At 45.4% G+C, this 18,484-nt stretch overlaps 2 protein-coding genes across 2 annotated transcripts; both read right to left on the reverse strand.

Moving 5' to 3' along the window:
- Nucleotides 1–566: 566 nt before the first annotated feature.
- Nucleotides 567–13,640, reverse strand: abcc5 (ATP binding cassette subfamily C member 5). Its single transcript, XM_005808233.3, has 30 exons — nt 13,529–13,640; nt 13,059–13,212; nt 12,188–12,276; nt 11,692–11,847; nt 11,479–11,623; nt 10,771–11,004; nt 10,513–10,686; nt 9,980–10,127; nt 9,752–9,900; nt 9,564–9,671; nt 8,764–8,927; nt 8,490–8,688; nt 8,346–8,417; nt 8,133–8,257; nt 7,989–8,061; nt 6,909–7,112; nt 6,696–6,833; nt 6,518–6,611; nt 6,272–6,441; nt 6,050–6,196; nt 5,279–5,408; nt 4,915–5,197; nt 4,645–4,831; nt 3,788–3,877; nt 3,505–3,694; nt 3,264–3,423; nt 2,895–2,973; nt 2,321–2,434; nt 2,089–2,253; nt 567–2,007 (listed from the first exon to the last, which is right to left on the reverse strand). The coding sequence occupies exons 2-30, from the start codon at nt 13,146–13,148 to the stop codon at nt 1,906–1,908; spliced, it is 4,179 nt and encodes a 1,392-aa protein (XP_005808290.1). The 5' UTR covers nt 13,149–13,212; nt 13,529–13,640; the 3' UTR covers nt 567–1,905.
- Nucleotides 13,641–14,716: 1,076 nt separating this feature from the next.
- On the reverse strand, nt 14,717–18,242 carry rpl35a (ribosomal protein L35a). The gene is made up of 5 exons (XM_005808232.2): nt 18,181–18,242; nt 17,455–17,491; nt 17,131–17,283; nt 16,915–17,059; nt 14,717–14,803 (listed from the first exon to the last, which is right to left on the reverse strand). Exons 2-5 carry the CDS (start codon nt 17,463–17,465, stop codon nt 14,780–14,782), a joined length of 333 nt encoding a protein of 110 aa, XP_005808289.1. The 5' UTR covers nt 17,466–17,491; nt 18,181–18,242; the 3' UTR covers nt 14,717–14,779.
- Between the last annotated feature and the right edge of the window lie 242 nt (nt 18,243–18,484).

The following is an 18,484-nucleotide window of genomic DNA, read 5'->3' on the forward strand; positions in this document are numbered from 1 at the left end:
CTGTCCGTCCGGCCAAGAAATTATAAATCAATTCATTACGGTTCAACAATGATCAAAAATTTAAACAAAAAACAAGGAAAGAACCTCTTCCAGAACCACTTACCTGTTTGACCGAACCTCTCATCACAATATGGAGCTACAAAGGAGCGTAAATTAGTTCAAAAGAAAAAAAACAACTCTGAAAATAAAAAAGATTTGACACTGAAAAATGTTTTTGAAACGGAAAAAAAGTTTTAAACTGAAAAATAAGATTTAAAATTTAAAAATTTTTGAAAGAAAAACAAAATAACACTAGAAATATTAAATTAAAAAAAAATTTTGGAAAAAGGTTTTTAATTTCAAATCTACTAAAATATTTGCACTGGAAAGTGGACAGAACATATCAGACAAAGTGTATCTTAAGTTTTTAATTCTGTTGTTTTGCTTTTCACTCATTGTTGCTGTGTAAAAAATTAATTTAACAGATTTATTAACAGACATTTGAAGGCTCTGATCTGGTTTGCGTTTGGACTTGTTGGCCACCGTACCGGCAGGTTTTACCCCCAAATGAAGGCGCGGGTCGGGAGGAGTGTGTTAAAATGCTTTTACTGGTTTTGTTCATCGTGCTCTTAGAAAAATACAGACACCAACACAGAGACACTTTGACAAAGGCTGATCTATCACAAGAAGATTCAGAATGAAAACGTCCCATCACTCTGCGGTGATCCGAGGCGGTGACGTACTCATGACGTCACAGCAGAAGCAGCGGGTCCTCGTTCCGCTTCTCAACACGTAGCGGCTCATTTACAGTGACTGTACAGGTGGAGACTGTGTGCGTGCTGCCCCCTGCAGGCACACAGCAGAAACTGCATCATCACGGCAGATTCCTGTGCAGTAACAGTGTTTTTCCTGCAGGGGGCAGCAATGCCTCCGTCTGAAAGGCCAAAAGTCTTTAAAGGCAAAGAGGTTCTGCTGCTCAGACGTTTAAATGATTAATGACAGCTCTCTACATTCCACATTAAAACGCATCAGGCTGATTATAACGGATCTGACACGGAGAACAAACTATTATGTCATCATTTGCTACAGCTGGAGACGCAGAAGCGTCTCTGCTATTCTCCGATGACAGTAAAACTAAGACGATTGAATTAACACCTTCACATCGGCAGATGTTTCATACCAGGAGTCTGCAACCGTCAGTCCAGCTAAATAAATAAAACTCTGCAAATGTTACATCTTTAGTGGAAACAGAACAAAAATGTTTAAATAAATAGCTGCTGTAGGAAAATTGTGGTGATTCTTAAGGAAGCAACATTTTACGTTTTAAAACAAAAGGAAAAAAACAAAACATTTAATTAAAAAAAAACAGGATTGATTAATTTTATTCCAGGGGATGTTGATTTTACGACAGAATATTAGCACCATGTTTTAAACATTTTAAAAAATAAAATGATGTAATAATGAGAATAAAGAACAATGTTTCAACCTTATTCTTGTAATGTTACAAATTTATTGTCAAAATATTGACTTTATTCTCATAATTTTGTTCTCTCTTAAAAGTGTATTCTCAGTTTTATTCATTTTTTGCAGGCCCAGTTTTCTGTCATGTGACATAAACCAAAACAGAACTTAGTTTCCAACGTAATGGTGAGAAAAAATAATAAATATTCCTGATATTTGTGTGAATTTATTCCATATAAAAAATAAACCCAATAAATTCATAAAATCTGTCTCCGGAGCCACAGGTTGCAAACCCCTGACCTGTACAGACAAGAAACCACAGGCTTTGACCTTTGACCCCACCCACCTCCGCATGCAGCCAGTCACACGGTGCCGCCTCATCAGAGCGTCAAAACGAGTTCAACATAAATAAATAAATAAAACCGAGCAGCACCGAGGTGTCTGAGAGCAGCTTCCTCCTCATCCTCATCCTCGGACGGACACTTTGCTCTCTGCGGCCGCCAGCATCGAACACAGACGAGAGTTCTCATTGGCCAGCAGCCGCGCCGGCTCATCGAACTCCGCCACCTGAGCCAATCAGAGACAAGCAGGCGTGTCACAGCGGGGTCTCCAGAGCAGCAGGTGTTCTGCGTCCCGATTGGCTCCTACCTGTCCCCGGGTCAGCACCATGATGCGGTCGGATGACAGGACGGTGTGGAGCCGGTGGGCGATGGTCAGCGTGGTGCAGTCCTGGAACGAGCTCCGGATCGTCTCCTGGATCAGGAAGTCCGTCTCCGCGTCCATGGCGGCCGTGGCCTCGTCCAGAACCAACACCTGGACCAGAACCGGCCAATCAGAGAGCAGCACACAGGCAGGGAGTGGGACAATGGTTCCGTCTCACCTTGCACTGCCTCAGCAGAACTCTGGCCACACACAGCAGCTGCCTCTCCCCCACCGAGAAGTTCTCTCCGTTCTCCACCACCTCCGACTCCAACCGCTGAGGAAGCTGAGACACCTGAGGGGAAACAGATTAATGTTCAGGATTATTTCTAACTGGTTTAGTCATTTTGAGTAACAGAATTGATTTAATTTTCACCCTGGATCCAGAATCCCCCCAAAATTTACCATGGCGTTCCCCCAGGTTCTGTTCTCGGCCATTTAAAGTTTTCTGAATCAGAAATGTTGTTGTTTTCTTAAAGGGGCAGTATTATGCATCTTCCAGGCACATTGTGCTATTTCATAGCACAATCAAGCAACTGTGTTACCTTCAGTTGTTATAAAAAATTAAATATGACTTTTACCTAAATTTTACTTCCCGATTTAGCGCCTTGAAATAATAAAAGGTTTTGTCCAACAGTGAACCATGAGTAGCAGGAAGGTTTTGTATCATCATTCTTCTCTCTCAGAAACAGAAACTCTTCAGGGCATGTAAACTCTTGCCCCGCTCCGGTGCGGTCCGGTGAGGATCCACTCACCGACTCCTTCATGTGACTCCTCTCCAGAGCGTCCCAGATCTTCTCCTCGCTGTACTGGTTGAACGGATCCAGGTTGGACCTGCAGGAACAGAAATTCTGTTCTGATCTGAGCAGCAGAAGGTTTTCACACCCCTTCACGTTCCCACACAGTTTGACATGTTAAAGGTTTTACTCTAGATCAGACTGATGTACAGTTTGCTTTAGGAAAACCTTCTTACTGACATGATTCATGTTAATCCGGTACATCTATGTGTACCGGATCAGCCCAGTACACACAGACGTACCGGACTGATCCAAATCCCTCAACCAGGATAACAGAAGAGCGACTGACAAAGAGACATCCGAGAAAAACAAGACAGGAAGTTCTACCTGACCGTCCCGCTGAACAGAACCGGGTCCTGCGGGATGATGGACAGTTTGCTGCGCAGATCGGCCAATCCGATGTCACTGATGTCGATGCCGTCGATCAGGATGGAGCCTCCGGAGCGCTCCACCAGCCGGAACAAGGCAACACCCAGAGACGACTTCCCTGCAGGACCAAACCCTTGATCTCAAAACATGACCTCTGGGTGCAGTTCCTCTGTCTCACCGTCCCAAACACCCTGCCTACCTGATCCGGTTCTGCCGACAATGCCGACCTTCTCCTTTGGTCTAATGGAGCATGAGATCTTGTTCAGAACCAGAGGGAGGTTCTCCTGGTACCGCATCTCCACATCCCGGAACACCAGCTCCCCCTGCTGGGGCCAGTCAGGCGGAGGAGCCCGACCTTTAACCCGGGCTGGAGCCTCCTGGGACAGAGACTGAAGCAAACAGAAATCAGCCTAACATCTGGGTTCATCAGAGACACTAGGAACACCAGTGTTCCCAGTTAGTGAGGAAACAGCTCCCAGTACCTGGATGTAGTGATAGATTCTCTCCACGGAGGTGAAGCGAGCTTCGGTCTCTGAGGCGAGTCGCACCGTGAACTGGAACAGTCCTGTTAACTGGCAGAGACACAGGTTCTCCTTCAGGATCCGAAACAACCCCAACAGTCCAGCAGACACATCCCCAAACTCTGGTCCAGACCCAAACAACGGCAAAGAAAACATCTCATGGTGCCGAACCACAGACAAACGAGTTCAGCAAGAGAAGAAGAACTCAATGAACCTGACAACCTTCGTCTGGACAAACTGCTGAGGAGCCCGAAGACCTGATAGATCAGGAGGTCCACTCATACCATTACAGTACGAGTGGACACTATATGGGGTTAAATTATCTTTCTTTTTGTAAACAAAGAAGCTCCGCCATGTTGCTACTACACTCTCTTATCACGTTATCCCGTGAAATGTCCACTGTTGATGGCACACGCTTGGTTCCCCAAACTGGTGAAAACGGCTGTCAACTTTCAAACTACTGAAGTTCAAAGGCACCTGAACTGAACCAGTTCAAGAAAGTGGAAACACACTAATAGAAGATCCTGGTTGACGGACTGAGTAGAACCTGTTTTCTAGAGCATTGGATCATAGTCCCGGTCCTCAAGTACCCTGTCCTGTCCTGCATGTTTCAGATGTGTCAAGCAACCACCTGAATCAGATGGTCCAGCGGTTGGGGAACATTGTACTAGAAAAAGACACCAGACAGAATGGTTCCGACACTTGTTCCTTCAAAGAGATTTTTCAGACAGGAAAAACACAGATCTTACTGAATATGATGTTCGATTGCTGTTTGGTCAGAACAGGTTTATGGGACAGAACTTAAAAGTTTCAGTTACCTGGACAGCATAGGAGATGGCAAGTCCAGCGTAGGCAGGGGGGATCTGACCGTGCATCAGAACCATCATCAAGGCCGTCATGCTGATCAGAGACACGCTGATGATATCCAGACGAACCGCCAGCCAGCGCATGGCGCAGCTGAACAGGTAGAAGGGAGACTGGTTCTGGTCTAGTAAAAACTGGTACCTTAATAAACCAGAACACAGTAATCAGATCCTGACCGCACGAGCTCTGGATGTCAGGGCAGTGGTTCTGGTTCTGACCCTGACCTGCGGAGGAAGTCCTGGCCACGGTCGTAGGCCTGCAGAGTCGTCAAGCCCTGGATGCTGGACGTGATGTGGGACATGAAAGGGGACATCGTCACATTGTCCAGACGCTTCAGCTCCCGGATGAAGACCTTAGAGACGCTGTGGAGAGCAGCAAAGCCCAAGACCAGAGGTCCAACAGCCACTAGGAACCATGGGAAAACATAGCTGATGACACCCAGACAGAAGAAGACCAGGATCACGTTCTGGATAAACATTTCTGCCTGGAAGGGCAGCCGGGTGTCAACTGGAACGAGACAGAGACAAAACCGAGTCAAGCAAAGACCAGAACCCCAGAAAATGCTCCAGTCCTGCTAACCTACTGTACCTTCATCCATGTCCTTGGAGAAGCGATTGAGGATCCATCCTGTAGGAGTCATGTCAAAGAACTTCATGGGGCAGCGCAGGATTTTGTGGAAAAGTTGGTCATGCAGTTTAGAGGAAGCTCTCAAAGTTCCCTAGAAAGACACAACCAGGGTGTTACCGCTGAGAGAAAGGGTACCTGTAGTCTGTTGGGCTTCATGTGGTGTAAAAGACGCTGAGACCAAACAGACTTCCTGAAAGACACCATGTTGCTCCTCACGTTGTTGTACCCCGACACTGAGGAATGCTAAAGATCCGCCTGTCAAGTCTCACTGGGGGAACCGTGTTTCACTCTGACCTAAAATGGTCTTCAAAGGGTCTAATTCCTTCACACCAGTGGTGAGCACTGCTAACAACAGCTAACAACGGCTAACAATGGCTAACAACTTGAAGAATTCTTACCAAAACTTTAACACAATTATCAAACTTTGTTCAGCTGAAGTAAATTAGAAACTTTAGCCTTAATGTGGAAAAAATTATTAATGGCAAGCTAAGTGCGCTAAACATTTACAAAGTTAGCAAAAACATTAAAGTGCTAATCAAAGAAGTAGCTCCGGTAGTTTACCGGCCGAAACGGGAGACTTGACAGGGACACCTCTTCTTAGCTTCCACTCGACCTACGAAAAAGTCTCTGGTGATGTTCAGACACCTGGACTGCTCCCTGCCTAAAGCCGACCCACTGAACCCTCTGGGACCTTTAACTGGACCGGACCAGACCAGGAGTCTGGGCTCTGACCTTGACGAAGGCGATTCCTCGGATGAGTTTGAAGATCAGCATGACCCCCATGGAAGAGGCATAAATGATGGCGTACTGTTGCATCTTGGGATTGTCCTTCATGCTGACACTCATTGCTGAGCTGTTGCCCACGGTGACCGTGGTGTTCTAGAAACCAGGAGAGGGGAGTCAGAGGAAGAGGCGACGATGGTGATGTGAGGAGGAGGAAGTCAGGCGACTCACCCCGCTGCCCTGGTTGATCCAGTAGCTCAGCCACCAGTGACAGAAAGCCGCACTTCCCACATTGAGAACAAACAGAACCAGGATCAGCAGGCAGGGGGCGGAGCCTCCGCAAGCCGCCATGTAGACCCGGAACACGGGCCAGGGCACAGCCCCGTACTGCTGCTCCTCACCTTGGAGAACAGCAGAATGTGGTCAGAACAGAACAGACCGGGTTAGGGCTAGACGAGTCGGTAATGAAGTCAGTACCGTTGTCTTTGACAACCGATGAACTCTTCTTCACGGATCCTGGTTTGGTGTCGGCTGGTTTCCTCTGAGAGCCGCCCTGCTTCCTGCTGGGGACCTGAAACACAGAAAGGGTGATTCAGACAGATGGACTCAGGACAGACGGACTCAGGCAAATGGACTCAGACAGACTGGTACCTACGATGGGCGGGTCCCCCAGCTGGAAGTGATTGAACATGGCTGCATAGTCTCCATTCAGCTTCATCAAGTCGTCATGGTTACCCTGCTCCACTATGCTCCCCTCCCTCATCAGAATGATGTCATCACAATCCACCATGTACTGCGGACACACAGATATCTCCATGGTAACCCTATGCAGCGGACGGACATCTGTCAGAGTCTGGAGGAAGGCTACCTGCAGCTGATGGGTGACGAAGATGACGGTCTTGTTGTGAAGCTGCTTCTTGATGGCGTTGTGGAAGATGTGATTGGCCACGTGGGCGTCCAGAGCGCTCAGAGGGTCATCCAGGATGTAAACGTCACGGTCGCTGTACAGCGCGCGGGCCAAGCTGATCCGCTGCCGCTGGCCGCCACTCAAGTTGGCGCCGCGCTCTCCGATCTGATTGGACAAATACGTTTGAGGTGAGTGACAAGATTAATGTTGCTGTTTGGGTTAAAGGGATTAGAAGTGACCAATGATTTTACAACATGGTTCAAATATGAGGCAGATCTAAATTCAGCTGTGTCCAGATCTGTTTCTAAGACCAAATTAGGAACGACCAGCACTTGCCTTTGGTTCCTAACCAAAGGACTGATTTCAGTTTAGTATGAACTCAACCAATACAAACCATTGACAGGTTTAGTCTTCGAAGGAACAAGGAAGTAGAAAAACAGGACTGAGGTACCGGCTATCGTGTCACAATGAGCTCTGGAGCTGGTCGTTCATGGAGTGAATATGATACGAGCTCTAACTGGCTCCAGTTCTGGTTCTAAGACCCGACTGGGAAGGGTCACCATTTGTTTTTGGTTCCTAACCTCAACAACCTTCAATGAAACCAAGTTGTTAGAAACCAGCATTAGAGAGTGTTTGCCCAGGTTAAAGTTTGATTAAAGCAGCTGTGAATGTTCTTGGAGTCTTTCTATAAAAAAGCCTGAAGAAGTTTTTAACTCAGTTGTCTGCCTCAGCACCTCAATCTGCCATTAGCTTTGTTTCCCTCATGCACATGTTTTAAGTTTCACTCCCTCCACTGGTGGGTCTGTGCCTTACCAAAGGCACCAAACACTGAAAAGTGCAGACCTCCATCTTGAAGTGGAAGACTCTCTCTGGTCCATGCTAGTTAGCAACCTCTACTTCCTGTTTACTACAGCCATACTTGGCGTTGGTAGCCTGGTTCATTCATTCCAAACCAGTAAACTGAAACATGACTAATTCGCTTTTTCTTTTTAAAAAGTCCGTTCAAAATTTGCTTGACAGAGAAACAGGAAATGACATCACCTCTGTGAGGTCGGCATTGGGCAGCAGAGCCAGGTCCAGTTTGAGGCAGCAGGCACTGAGGACAGACTGGTACCTGCAGAGACACAGAAACGGTGAGTCTACCTGTGGACCGCCTCGTCCTGAGTCCAGGTGTCTCCGCCTCACCTGTCCTCCTGGTATTCCTGTCCAAACAGGATGTTGTCTCTCAGCGTGGCGTTCAGGATCCAGGCCTGCTGAGCGACATAGGCCATCCTCCCCCGGACCGCCACGCTGCCCTCCAGCACCGTCATCTGCCAACATACCAACCAGTCAACAGCAGTCCCCACCAGCTGTCTGCTGGGAACACTGGGACACACTGGGACACACTGGGGACGTCACCTGTCCTAAGATGGCTGAGATCAGAGAGGTCTTCCCACTGCCAACGCAGCCGCAGACACCGAGCAACTGTCCCTGGAGACAGTCAGAGACACAGAGTGTAAAGGACAGGAGGGTTGTCAGAGGCACAGAGTGAGACACACCCACCTGCTGGACGTTCAGGGTAATGCAGTGCAGGGTGCTCTGAGGACGCTGAGAGGGATGGGGGACTGCCAGGAGGGGGGGACAGCTGTCCTCCTCATCCCCATCTTCCTCCTCAGGACTTGAATCTGCATCTCCTCCCAGCAGGGAGCCGGTCACCTCCTCCTTCTCCTCCCTGTCCTGGAGGACACCTGCATCTCTGCACCTGGACATGAGGACATGTTGGACCTGAACCTGTAGCTAGTACCGAGGCGGTTCTGTCAGGTCTGTCTGGGTTTACTTTTCTCTCTGTCGATGCCGGCCGGCTGCTCGGACACACGGGCTGGCCTGGGCACTCTGCCCTGCGCCTTCCCATCCCAAAGAGGCTCCGCACATCTCCACGGCAACCAGAGGGTCGCTAGGCAATGCTCGGACACTGTCAATCTCCGGCAACAAGAAGAGACTCTGAACGCAGACACAGAGCGGTCAAATTAGCTCAATCTGGCACCACAGCTCTGCTCCTCAACAACCTGATCAGTCACTCTGCAGGTAGGTGGTGCTACAACATCATGGGATCCAGTGGAAGCTAACACTGATGTACTATGTCAACATGGTATCTTGTGAAAGCTAATGCTAAAGCATTACATCAACATGGTATTTAGTAGAAGCTACCGCTAATGCACTATATCAACATGTTATCGAGTAGAAGCTAATGCTAGCATTATATCAGCATGGTATTTATTGGAAGCTAATGCTAAAGTGCAGAAGATATTGAACTGCTGTGTAAAAAGTCTTCACCCACTTCAAAATAAGAGCATAAATACAAACATGTAACTGCTTGAAGAATTACTAACAGTCGATAACCAAGACTTTATTCAACAGAAAGTTTACAAAACAGCAAAGTAAATTAGTGCTTTAGAATTTAGGTTGAAGCTAAATATGCTAACTGTTTTCAAAGTTAGCAAAAGCTAAGCTAAAATGTACCACAGCTATTACTAGAAGAACCAATTTTTAGCTTAGGGCTGAGCTAAAAATTAGCTGCACTATAAGCGGACTAGTGAAAGGTATTTGGCAGGATGTGTCCGATGGTCAGTTCAGTACCTTAAATCTCTCCACGGCCACCGAGGCCTCCGACAGGGACTTGACAGAAATTGGCGTCACTTTAAGGGCAAAGGTCATGGCGTTGAACACCGTGACAACAGTGAAGGCCTGGAAAAGAGGGCGGAGTCAACAGGCGGGTGAAAGGGTGAGTGGAGGTACGTGAGCTGACATATGGCGGTGTTTGGAACCTGAGCGGCTGTGAGGTCGTATCCTAGCAACATATGAGTGGAGAACGTCACAACGCTGGCGATGACGACCACGATGGGAGCCACGCCCACCGTGATGCTCTGGAAATACCCTGTGAGCTCCAGCAGGCGGCGCTCCTCATCTCGGATCCCTGACAGGAAGCACAAACAGGTCACAACCTGCGTTACCGTGGCAACAGGCAGGAGGAAGGCTGTCAGGAGACCTCGTACTTTGGACGTCCCCTGAGAAGGCTTTCACCCAGGCGTACATCTTGATGAACTTGATGTAGCTGAGGATCTCGTTCATCTTCTGCACTCGCCCGTCGGTGACGGCCACGCCCTTCCTCCTGAAGTACGCCGTCATCCTGGAGCTGAACATCTGGAAGCAAAAATATGTATTTTACATATAGTCATATTTAAATTATTTACAATATCAATAAAAATGTTTGTGAGTTTTAAATTGCTTATGATTACATTTGTATTTGCCAACATCTAACACTTTGCATGGAGCAGCTGTCAACATATAAGGGATTTTCCATTGGCATCAATAAGTACATTCTATTTAATTCTATTGTTTTTGGGTTATTTCTTTTTTTCAATGTAAAAATAAATACATGAAAAGAACAGTAATATACTGGACACATTAATGTCTCTTTGTTGTTCTTCAGGATCCTTTGCAGACCGACAGATTATAGCACAAATTATTATGAGTTTGACTTTGAATCAAATTCTGAGTAGTAAAAGATTCCCAGCTCTTTACTGACCATGGTGGGATAGAAGAGGATGAAGACGGAGGATCCCAGCAGCGATGTTGGACCCAGGATGTACAGGTTGTACGCGACACCGAGAACGGCCAACAGGGGGCCACCTGCTAGCAGACTGCCCACCGCCGCTGCGTCAAACATCCGCTGCCCGTCGCTGGAGCACATGTTGATGAGCTGAGTGTGAGGAATAACTGAGGTTAAACCCGTTAGCGGCGCCTCTAGCTTCCTGTGAAGCCACCAAGCGGCCCAGGAACCAACCTGGCCCACAGACTTGTCCCGGACGCTGCGCAGTCGCAGGATCTTCTCAAAGGCCAAGCTGAGCACAGCTCCTCTCAGCCTGCACCCGGTCCGGTAGTTCAGGGCCCAGGTCAGAGCCAGAGACCAGGACCGCATCACCTCCGTGGTCAGGAGCCCCAGAACCAGCAGCAGCCCGTAGGTCAGGTCCGATTTCTCCTGCTGGGTGTAGTCCAGCAGACGCTTCACCACAAACGCCTGGAGAGAGAGCAGAGCAACGGTGAGTCTGAGAGCACAGAACGGGCACGATAAGAAAAACCAGGGGGAGAACCAGAATCTAGGAGGCCAAATGGTGATGGAAGATAGTTACAAGGCCTCAAGACTCTGATAAAACACGGTGAGAAGGTGCCAAGAACCAGGTGTGGTAATTAAATACTGGGACAGGTGTGGAAAAAAATAGAAGCAGGTGTGGTGATTGAAAACAGGAAGTAGGCGTGGTGATTAAAAACAGGAAGTAGGCGTGGTGATTAAAAACAGGAAGTAGGCGTGGTGATTGAAAACAGGAAGTAGGCGTGGTGATTAAAAACAGGAAGTAGGCGTGGTGATTAAAAACAGGAAGCAGGTGTGGGTAGGACTGGTTTCGGACTCTATCGGCACAGACCCAGACTGTGGATCTAGTGACCAGCACAGGTAACCGGTAAAGGTGTGTGATGTCAGCTGGTGGAGACTCACCGGGCCGCTGAATCCGGCGAGCTGAGTGACGGTGAGGCAGAGGATGGACAGGAGGAGCCGGGCCCGGCAGAAGGTCCAGACGACCGAACACAGGGAGGCCTCGGTTCCTTTGGACCTCTGCTCCTCCTCCCACAGCGTCCTGAGCCTGGACAGCCACAACAACCACTCACTTGCTGAGCTAACTCACACGGAAAACACCAGAGCGCCACCCACCTCATACTGTTGTCATGGCAACGCTCCTTTGGCGCCACGGGCCAGACGTCCTCCAATAGGAGCTGCCCTTTCCTGCGAGCTTGCAGAGCCACAGGAGTCAGCCAATGAAACGTCATGAAGGAGAAAAAACCCGCGCTGTCGACTGGGTGGGCACACCTGAGGAGAGGTGTGTGTTTGAAAAATGTCACTAGATTTGTCACAAGTTGCTCTTTTCAAATAGTCACTAGATATGCTAGTCACTTAAAAAAAAAAAACGTTGCTGCATTTGTTGCTAGTAAGAAAAAAATCATTAGATTTATCATAAGTCACTTTTTTGGAAAAAAAAATTATAAATAAATTGCCAGATTTGTCGCTAGTCGCTGTTTTGAAAAAAAAGAAATGACTAGATTTGTCAGTAATTGCTGCTTGGGGGGAAAAATCTGCTGAAATCGCCTGAAAAGTTGCTAATTATAGTTAGAATTGTTTTGCTGGGGTCAGACATCCTGATGCTCCTCACCTGTCAGCCTTCTGCTCTGTGGCTCCGCCCTCTGCCAGCTCTTCGTCATGGCAACCAGCTGGTCGGTCCTCAGACAAACCCAGGACAACCTGGAAACACACACACACACACACACACACCCCAACACACGCACACCTGAGCAGCAGGCCAATCAAAGACATGCTCATTTGTGGGTTTTGTGATCAAAACCGGACCTGGTTCTGGTTCTGAGTGTATTTAAGCTGATTAAGGCCCTCATAAAGATAGAAAAAACAGATTGGACCGAGTTTTGGTTCTGAGTGTGTTTACAAAGCTAACTGTCCTCATAAAGATAGAAAAACCAGACTGGTTCTGGTTCCGATAGTGTTTATGCAACTATCGGTGATCATAAAAACAAGAAAAGCGGACCGGACCAGGTTCTGGTTCTGACGGACTCAACACAGACAGGAGGAACGTCACATTGGGCTGAGGGATGATCTGAGCATGCTCAGAGGGAGTCAATCGGACTGAGCACGTGCAGAGCTCACGTTCCTGCCCCGTGACGATGTCACGCTCTGATGCAGCCAATCCAGAGCCTCGCAGCTTCTCCGCTCCAGCCAATCAGCTCGCGGCTCGGCGCTCAGTGTGACGGAGTGGGCGGGGCTTCTTATATAAACAGACTTCAGCTTTGTTCTGAGCTCCTTGTCCGCAGACTCCTCATCTCAGGCTTTTATTTTGAAAAACTTATCAACATCACCGATTGAGCCTCTTTCTGCTCATGTTGTAGGGATGACTCTATGTTTCTGGTGAACTTTCTGAAGAATATTCCTTACATTTAAATCTTTTAAAGCATTCAACAGGTCTAAATCTGTCCTCTGCTCTGATTGGACGGTCTGCTGTGATCTGTTCTCACCTGGTTCTGGCTGACCTCTGACCTCGGCGGAGCGTCGCAGGAGTTCTGCGATAGACCCGACTCGCTCCTTCCAAAGTCATGTTGTTTCATCGTCTATCAGACCACATGGAGGCGTGACCTCTGACCCCGGGACGTTGAACAACAGGGGAAAATACTGGAAAACGTGCAAATAAACAAAGAAAAGCATCTGATTATTACAGTAAAACTTCATAGAACACAACAGGAACACATTAACATCACTGCGGAGGGATCAGGGGTCAAATTTCTGCTTCAGGTGAACCTCCAGGTGTGTGTCAGGTACTGCAGTACAGCAGCTGGAACACTGTGTACGGATACTACAGAGTACTATGAAGGACTCCTTCAAAATAAAAGCCTGTGATGCTGCGCTGATGACCGGAGCCGTCCGTCCGCGCGCTCGAACCCCACCAGAGATCAAACACCCGACCACCTTCACCTGCGCGGGTTCTCACCTGTCCGTGGGTGCGCGCGTGTCCGTGTCCGCGCGGCACTCTATCCTCTGCAGCTTCGCTCAAATGATGCTGCGGCTCATCACTTGAACCCCGGGGCGGGGCATCATGGGAAATGGAGTTACGACGCAAAAGATGCGTCACAACCGGAAGTTAAGGAAAATTATAATTAGCCTTTTATTAAGGTGGTTCAGAGAGGATTTAAGGTAGAGAGCAGTTAGAGAACCTCTTCTTCTTCTGCGATGATAAAGTTTGGACAGAAACATTTGAAATAAATTTATCTTCTTCCTGAAGGAGCTTGTACAAATAACGCAATGGCGCCCCCTGCTGTCCGAGTCTCTCTGAGGCGACTTCAGCCGGGAAACAAACTGGTTTATTTCTACGAAGGCGTTTTAGGGACATTTTAGACAGAAAAGTAGGAAATTTCCGCCAATAAATCTCAGAAAATTTATAGGAAAAACGCAAAAATTTCAGAGCCTGAAAAGTTGAAGATTTGAAAGAAAAATGTTTTTGAGACTAGTCTCAAAAACATTTTTATAAAAAAAGAAACAAAAAGATTATATATATAAAAAACAAACTTCAGTTTGAAAAGTTGGAAAATTAAAAAAAAAAATTTCAAAATAGTCTCAGAAATTTTCTGAAAAAAAAAATCCTAGAAAATGGAAAAAAGTAAACTTTAAATTTAAAAAGTTGTTGGAATAAAATCTAGAAAAAAGAACATTTGAGTTTGAAAAGACAAAAAATAGCTAAAAACTCAGAAATTTGGAGAATATAAAAAAAAATAAAAATTAAGTCTTTTTCTCTGGCAAAATTTCAAACTCAGAAATATCCTTTTTTCTAAAAAGAAATCTATTAATCTAAAAATTTCTGAGGTTTTGGTAGAAATTCACTTTTTAATTTTTTTATCTCTACAAACATAATTAAAGTCGATCTGTAGAGTGAAGTCCTTTCATTAATGTTTGAAAACCCAAAATGTGTCAGTATTTAGTGTTAATATTTTCTATATGAGAATATAAAAGAAACAGCCTTTATTGTCCCAAAGAGAAAATTCAGGTGTTTAACGTTCACAAAGTGGTAAAACATATAAAAAGATTAATAACATATTTTATAAGACTAACAGAAAATACTGAGCAGTTACTAGAAGTTGTGATGTGGAAGCGAGTCGGACAAAAGAACAAAAACACACAGCAGTTTGGCGCCGATCAGTTTATTGATCCGTTTTTATCATTTCTGTACAAACATGATGGATCGTCTTCACACCCGAGACGGATACAGCATCTGCAAAGACAGGAAGAGACACCGTCAGAATAAAAGCACCGGGACTCCTTCACAATAAGAGAACACCAGATATTCCTGCTGTAACAGATCAGAACATGAAACCACAGTTCTGGTTCCAAAGAAGTAAAATCAGGATTTAAATGATCAAACTGAATTTATTTTAAAATATATATATAAAAACCAGAGATACACCGAAAGAAAAATCCGATATTGATTGATTTTAAATATTTCCTAAACTTCTGAGAAAAGCAGAAAATACAACAGGACAGAAATAATCACCTGTTAATATCGGCCGATCGTTATTGTGCATCTCTAATAAATATATTTATTATTCAACAGATTAAGAATAATTTCTGGATGTTTTGGTAAATAAAGAAAATCCGTAGATATTGCAGCTTAAAGTTGGAGGTTTATTTATAAAATCAGAATCAGATGTTTGAAATTCTGGTTTTTTTTATTTTTTTAATCTGAAGACTGAAGAATAATTAAATTCTGTTTCAGTCAAACATTGAACCATTAAAAGTCGAAACAGATTTTTACAAACAGATGCGAGTCCAATTTTTAGATTGTGGTTTCAAAAGATCCAGTTCTTTCTAGAGCAACACTGGGAGTCAAAGTGGCTGATTTTAAACTGATTACTGATCAATTATATTAATTACAAGTAGAAATTTAAATTCAACATTTGTAGAACTATAACTGTTACCAGTAAGAAATTCGCTTCAGATTCCTTTAAATCTCTGATTTGTTCTCAGAATGGTGGGCTAACCTATTAAATGTTATAACAGTTTGCCATAGAGACTCTCCAGAACGTTTAAAACTGAGTTGAAGTGCTTTACCCACAATTCACTGCTGCATGTCATGTTTTCAATGTTGAGGTGGAAATATCGCAGAAAATATCAGCTTTTAAATGTAAAATAATGAAATGATTTGTTTTTCTGTGTGAAAACTACCAAATCTTGCTCTGCATTCAACAACTCAAAACAAAGACATCTGAACAGCTAAATATCTCAGCAATAATACAGACACTCTACATTCAAAATAGCACAAAAGCCAAAGCGGTGACCGGTCCGCCATGTTGGATGTTGTGGTTCTGAAGTTGCTGACGTAACAAACTCTCCTGTGTTTGCAGGTTTGTAACTCAGACCGAGTTCACACTCTACAGAAAAATCACAATTTCTGCATCTGGGAATCCTGAAAAATGTATTTTAAAATGTGTTTCAGTTGAATACTGAATCCACCGTCTGCATGCTGAATAATTCTATGATTTTTTCTTTTTTGATTCAGAAAAGCCAGGCAGCTAAGCTAACCTCATACTGGTAAACTAAGTTACAAAATTTGATGAACAAACCGATTTTTGTTTAACTGATTGAATTTGATCCTGTATGGAACCTTAGAGAACAGTTATGAATAAACGTCTTTTTGTCTACAGTCTTTTTCTCTTTCAGTCGCATCATTGAAACAGAAACTATAAACAGCTTGAACAGAAAAATTTGTTTCTGGATCGAAACGTGAAAATCTGAATCAAATTGCTGCTGCAGCTGCGTTTCCACTTGAAATGTGCAGAAAACTGTCAATATTTTGATGTTGAAAAAACACAATTGAAAAATTAAAATCACATCAATACATTTGTTCACATGATAAAACATTAAAAATCATGTTGATAATACAAAACAGTTTTTATCGTCGGGATTGTTAGAATTACTATTCTCTACAGTTTTTTCAATAAATATCAATCCATCTGAGAATATGTGAGCAGTTCAGGGATATAAATCACATCTTGATGTGCCTGGTGGCCTAAAGAAGCTTGTTGCACAGGAATGTTTTAAAGAGATGGTTTGTGTTTGTGGAGCTACGATTACCATGAAAGTTTTACAGTTAACTGAAAACAAATAGAAGTGACGATAAGAACTATTTATTATCGTTGTGACAATAAATCATGATGAAACTTTTAGTCCGTATGGTTCAGCTCTTCTGTGATGAATGTTAAGGCTGCTGGTGTAGAGCGAGTTTTGGAACCGCATCAACCCAACTAAGAAATGCCTGAACCAGACAGAAGTCTGATCAGAACCCGAGCAGAACCTCCAGGAAACCGCAGCAGCAGCAGAACTCACCACCCGGATTCGGTGTCCGATGGCCTTGGCCGGCAGGTTGCTGCTGAACTTGGCTCTGACCATGCCGCTGTTGCCGTGGGCGCGGGTCACCTTCCCCCAGATCACTCTGGTCTTGTTGGGCTTCCCGCCGGGCGTCACTGTGTTCCTGCACATACACACACACAGTTTGAGCTGAGGCAGCGGTGGCTGTGTCGTGATGCGGGCGGTGGCGCTCACTTCTTGGCCTTGTAGACGTAGGCGCAACGTTTGCCCAGGTAGAAGTCGACCTCATCCCGGCTGTAGCAGCCCTCCAGCTTCAGCAGCGCCGTGTGTTCGCGCTGGTTCCGCAGCCCACGCTTGTAGCCGGTGAAGATGGCCTTACTCCAAAGTCTGGGGGTCAGAGGTCAACGGCTCACTTAACACATCATTACCCACAAACACCAGTTCCTGAATTTCTTTTTAATTATTAAACTTAAGCAGAAAAACAAGGGAATCTGAGGATAAAAAGTTAAGTTTTCATTCAGCTCCTCCAGAAAAACGAGACAAGACCAGAGAACTCACCTTCCAGGCATCGTTTGTCCTCTTCAGGTGAGTTCACCTGCAAACACACAGATACATTAGAGCAAATCACAAACATGAAGACACAGAACTGGATGTCATCTGATCTGAAAACCTCCAGAGGAACCCCAGATGTCCTGCAGCATCTCTGATCTGAAGCTAACGCTAAACCTCCCTCCGCTCTGGGCTGTTTGACAGTTTATTCCGGGCTGCTTTGATTTGGAAACCGAGCTCGTTTCAAATGAGGATCCATTAGAACCGGAACTAACCAGAGATGAGTTCGGCTACTCATTTTCTAGCATTTATCCAGATTATAGCGGAATTGAACCCAACAGGACAAGCAGAAACGTGGGGTAGCTAAACGTCAGACCGGATGGTAAGTCCTGGCCTTTACTGATTTATAACGAAGTTCAGCAGTAAAGCTGAACGTTTGTGACACAAACAGACCCCGAATCTACTCTGAAGACCCGAGACCCCTCCGCCTCGCTCAGAATGTGGTTAATAGCTGCTTAGTCCCCCTGCAGCGGAGCGGCTGAGACGTAATCGGCTTCGCTAATTTCTGTTAGCTTTACTATCCGATTTAAATCTCCGCCATCGGAGATCACACCGCTGACATAATCACCCCGAATGAAAGAGGACAGTCTTCTCCCTCTAAACAAGTGAGTATTTAAATCAGGTAGGCCAATGTGTGGCTGATTTTCAGTTTTAATCGGACAGATACACACTTACCTGCGAACAGTCCACAAAGATGGAGGAAAAGGCAGGACCCAAGGCCTGCCGGGTAATCGCAGTCCAGGGAGCTGCCCATTAGGATGCCTGATCAAAATAACAAAAACACCTCTTTTAAAACAAAGAATTAAACATTTGAATGTTTAATATTAACTACTATCACCATTAATGAAAAATAAAAACTAAATAATCAGCTGTGAAATTCTTACGTTCTTGTACATCATCGCGATTTTGCAGTTGTAGTAAAAGTTTTAATTTATCAGACTTAGTTTCTAACCTTCTCGGGGTGTTGGTTGGTTGGGGG

Source organism: Xiphophorus maculatus, chromosome 18 (assembly GCF_002775205.1).
Source record: "Xiphophorus maculatus strain JP 163 A chromosome 18, X_maculatus-5.0-male, whole genome shotgun sequence".
Classification (NCBI taxonomy): domain Eukaryota; kingdom Metazoa; phylum Chordata; class Actinopteri; order Cyprinodontiformes; family Poeciliidae; genus Xiphophorus; species Xiphophorus maculatus.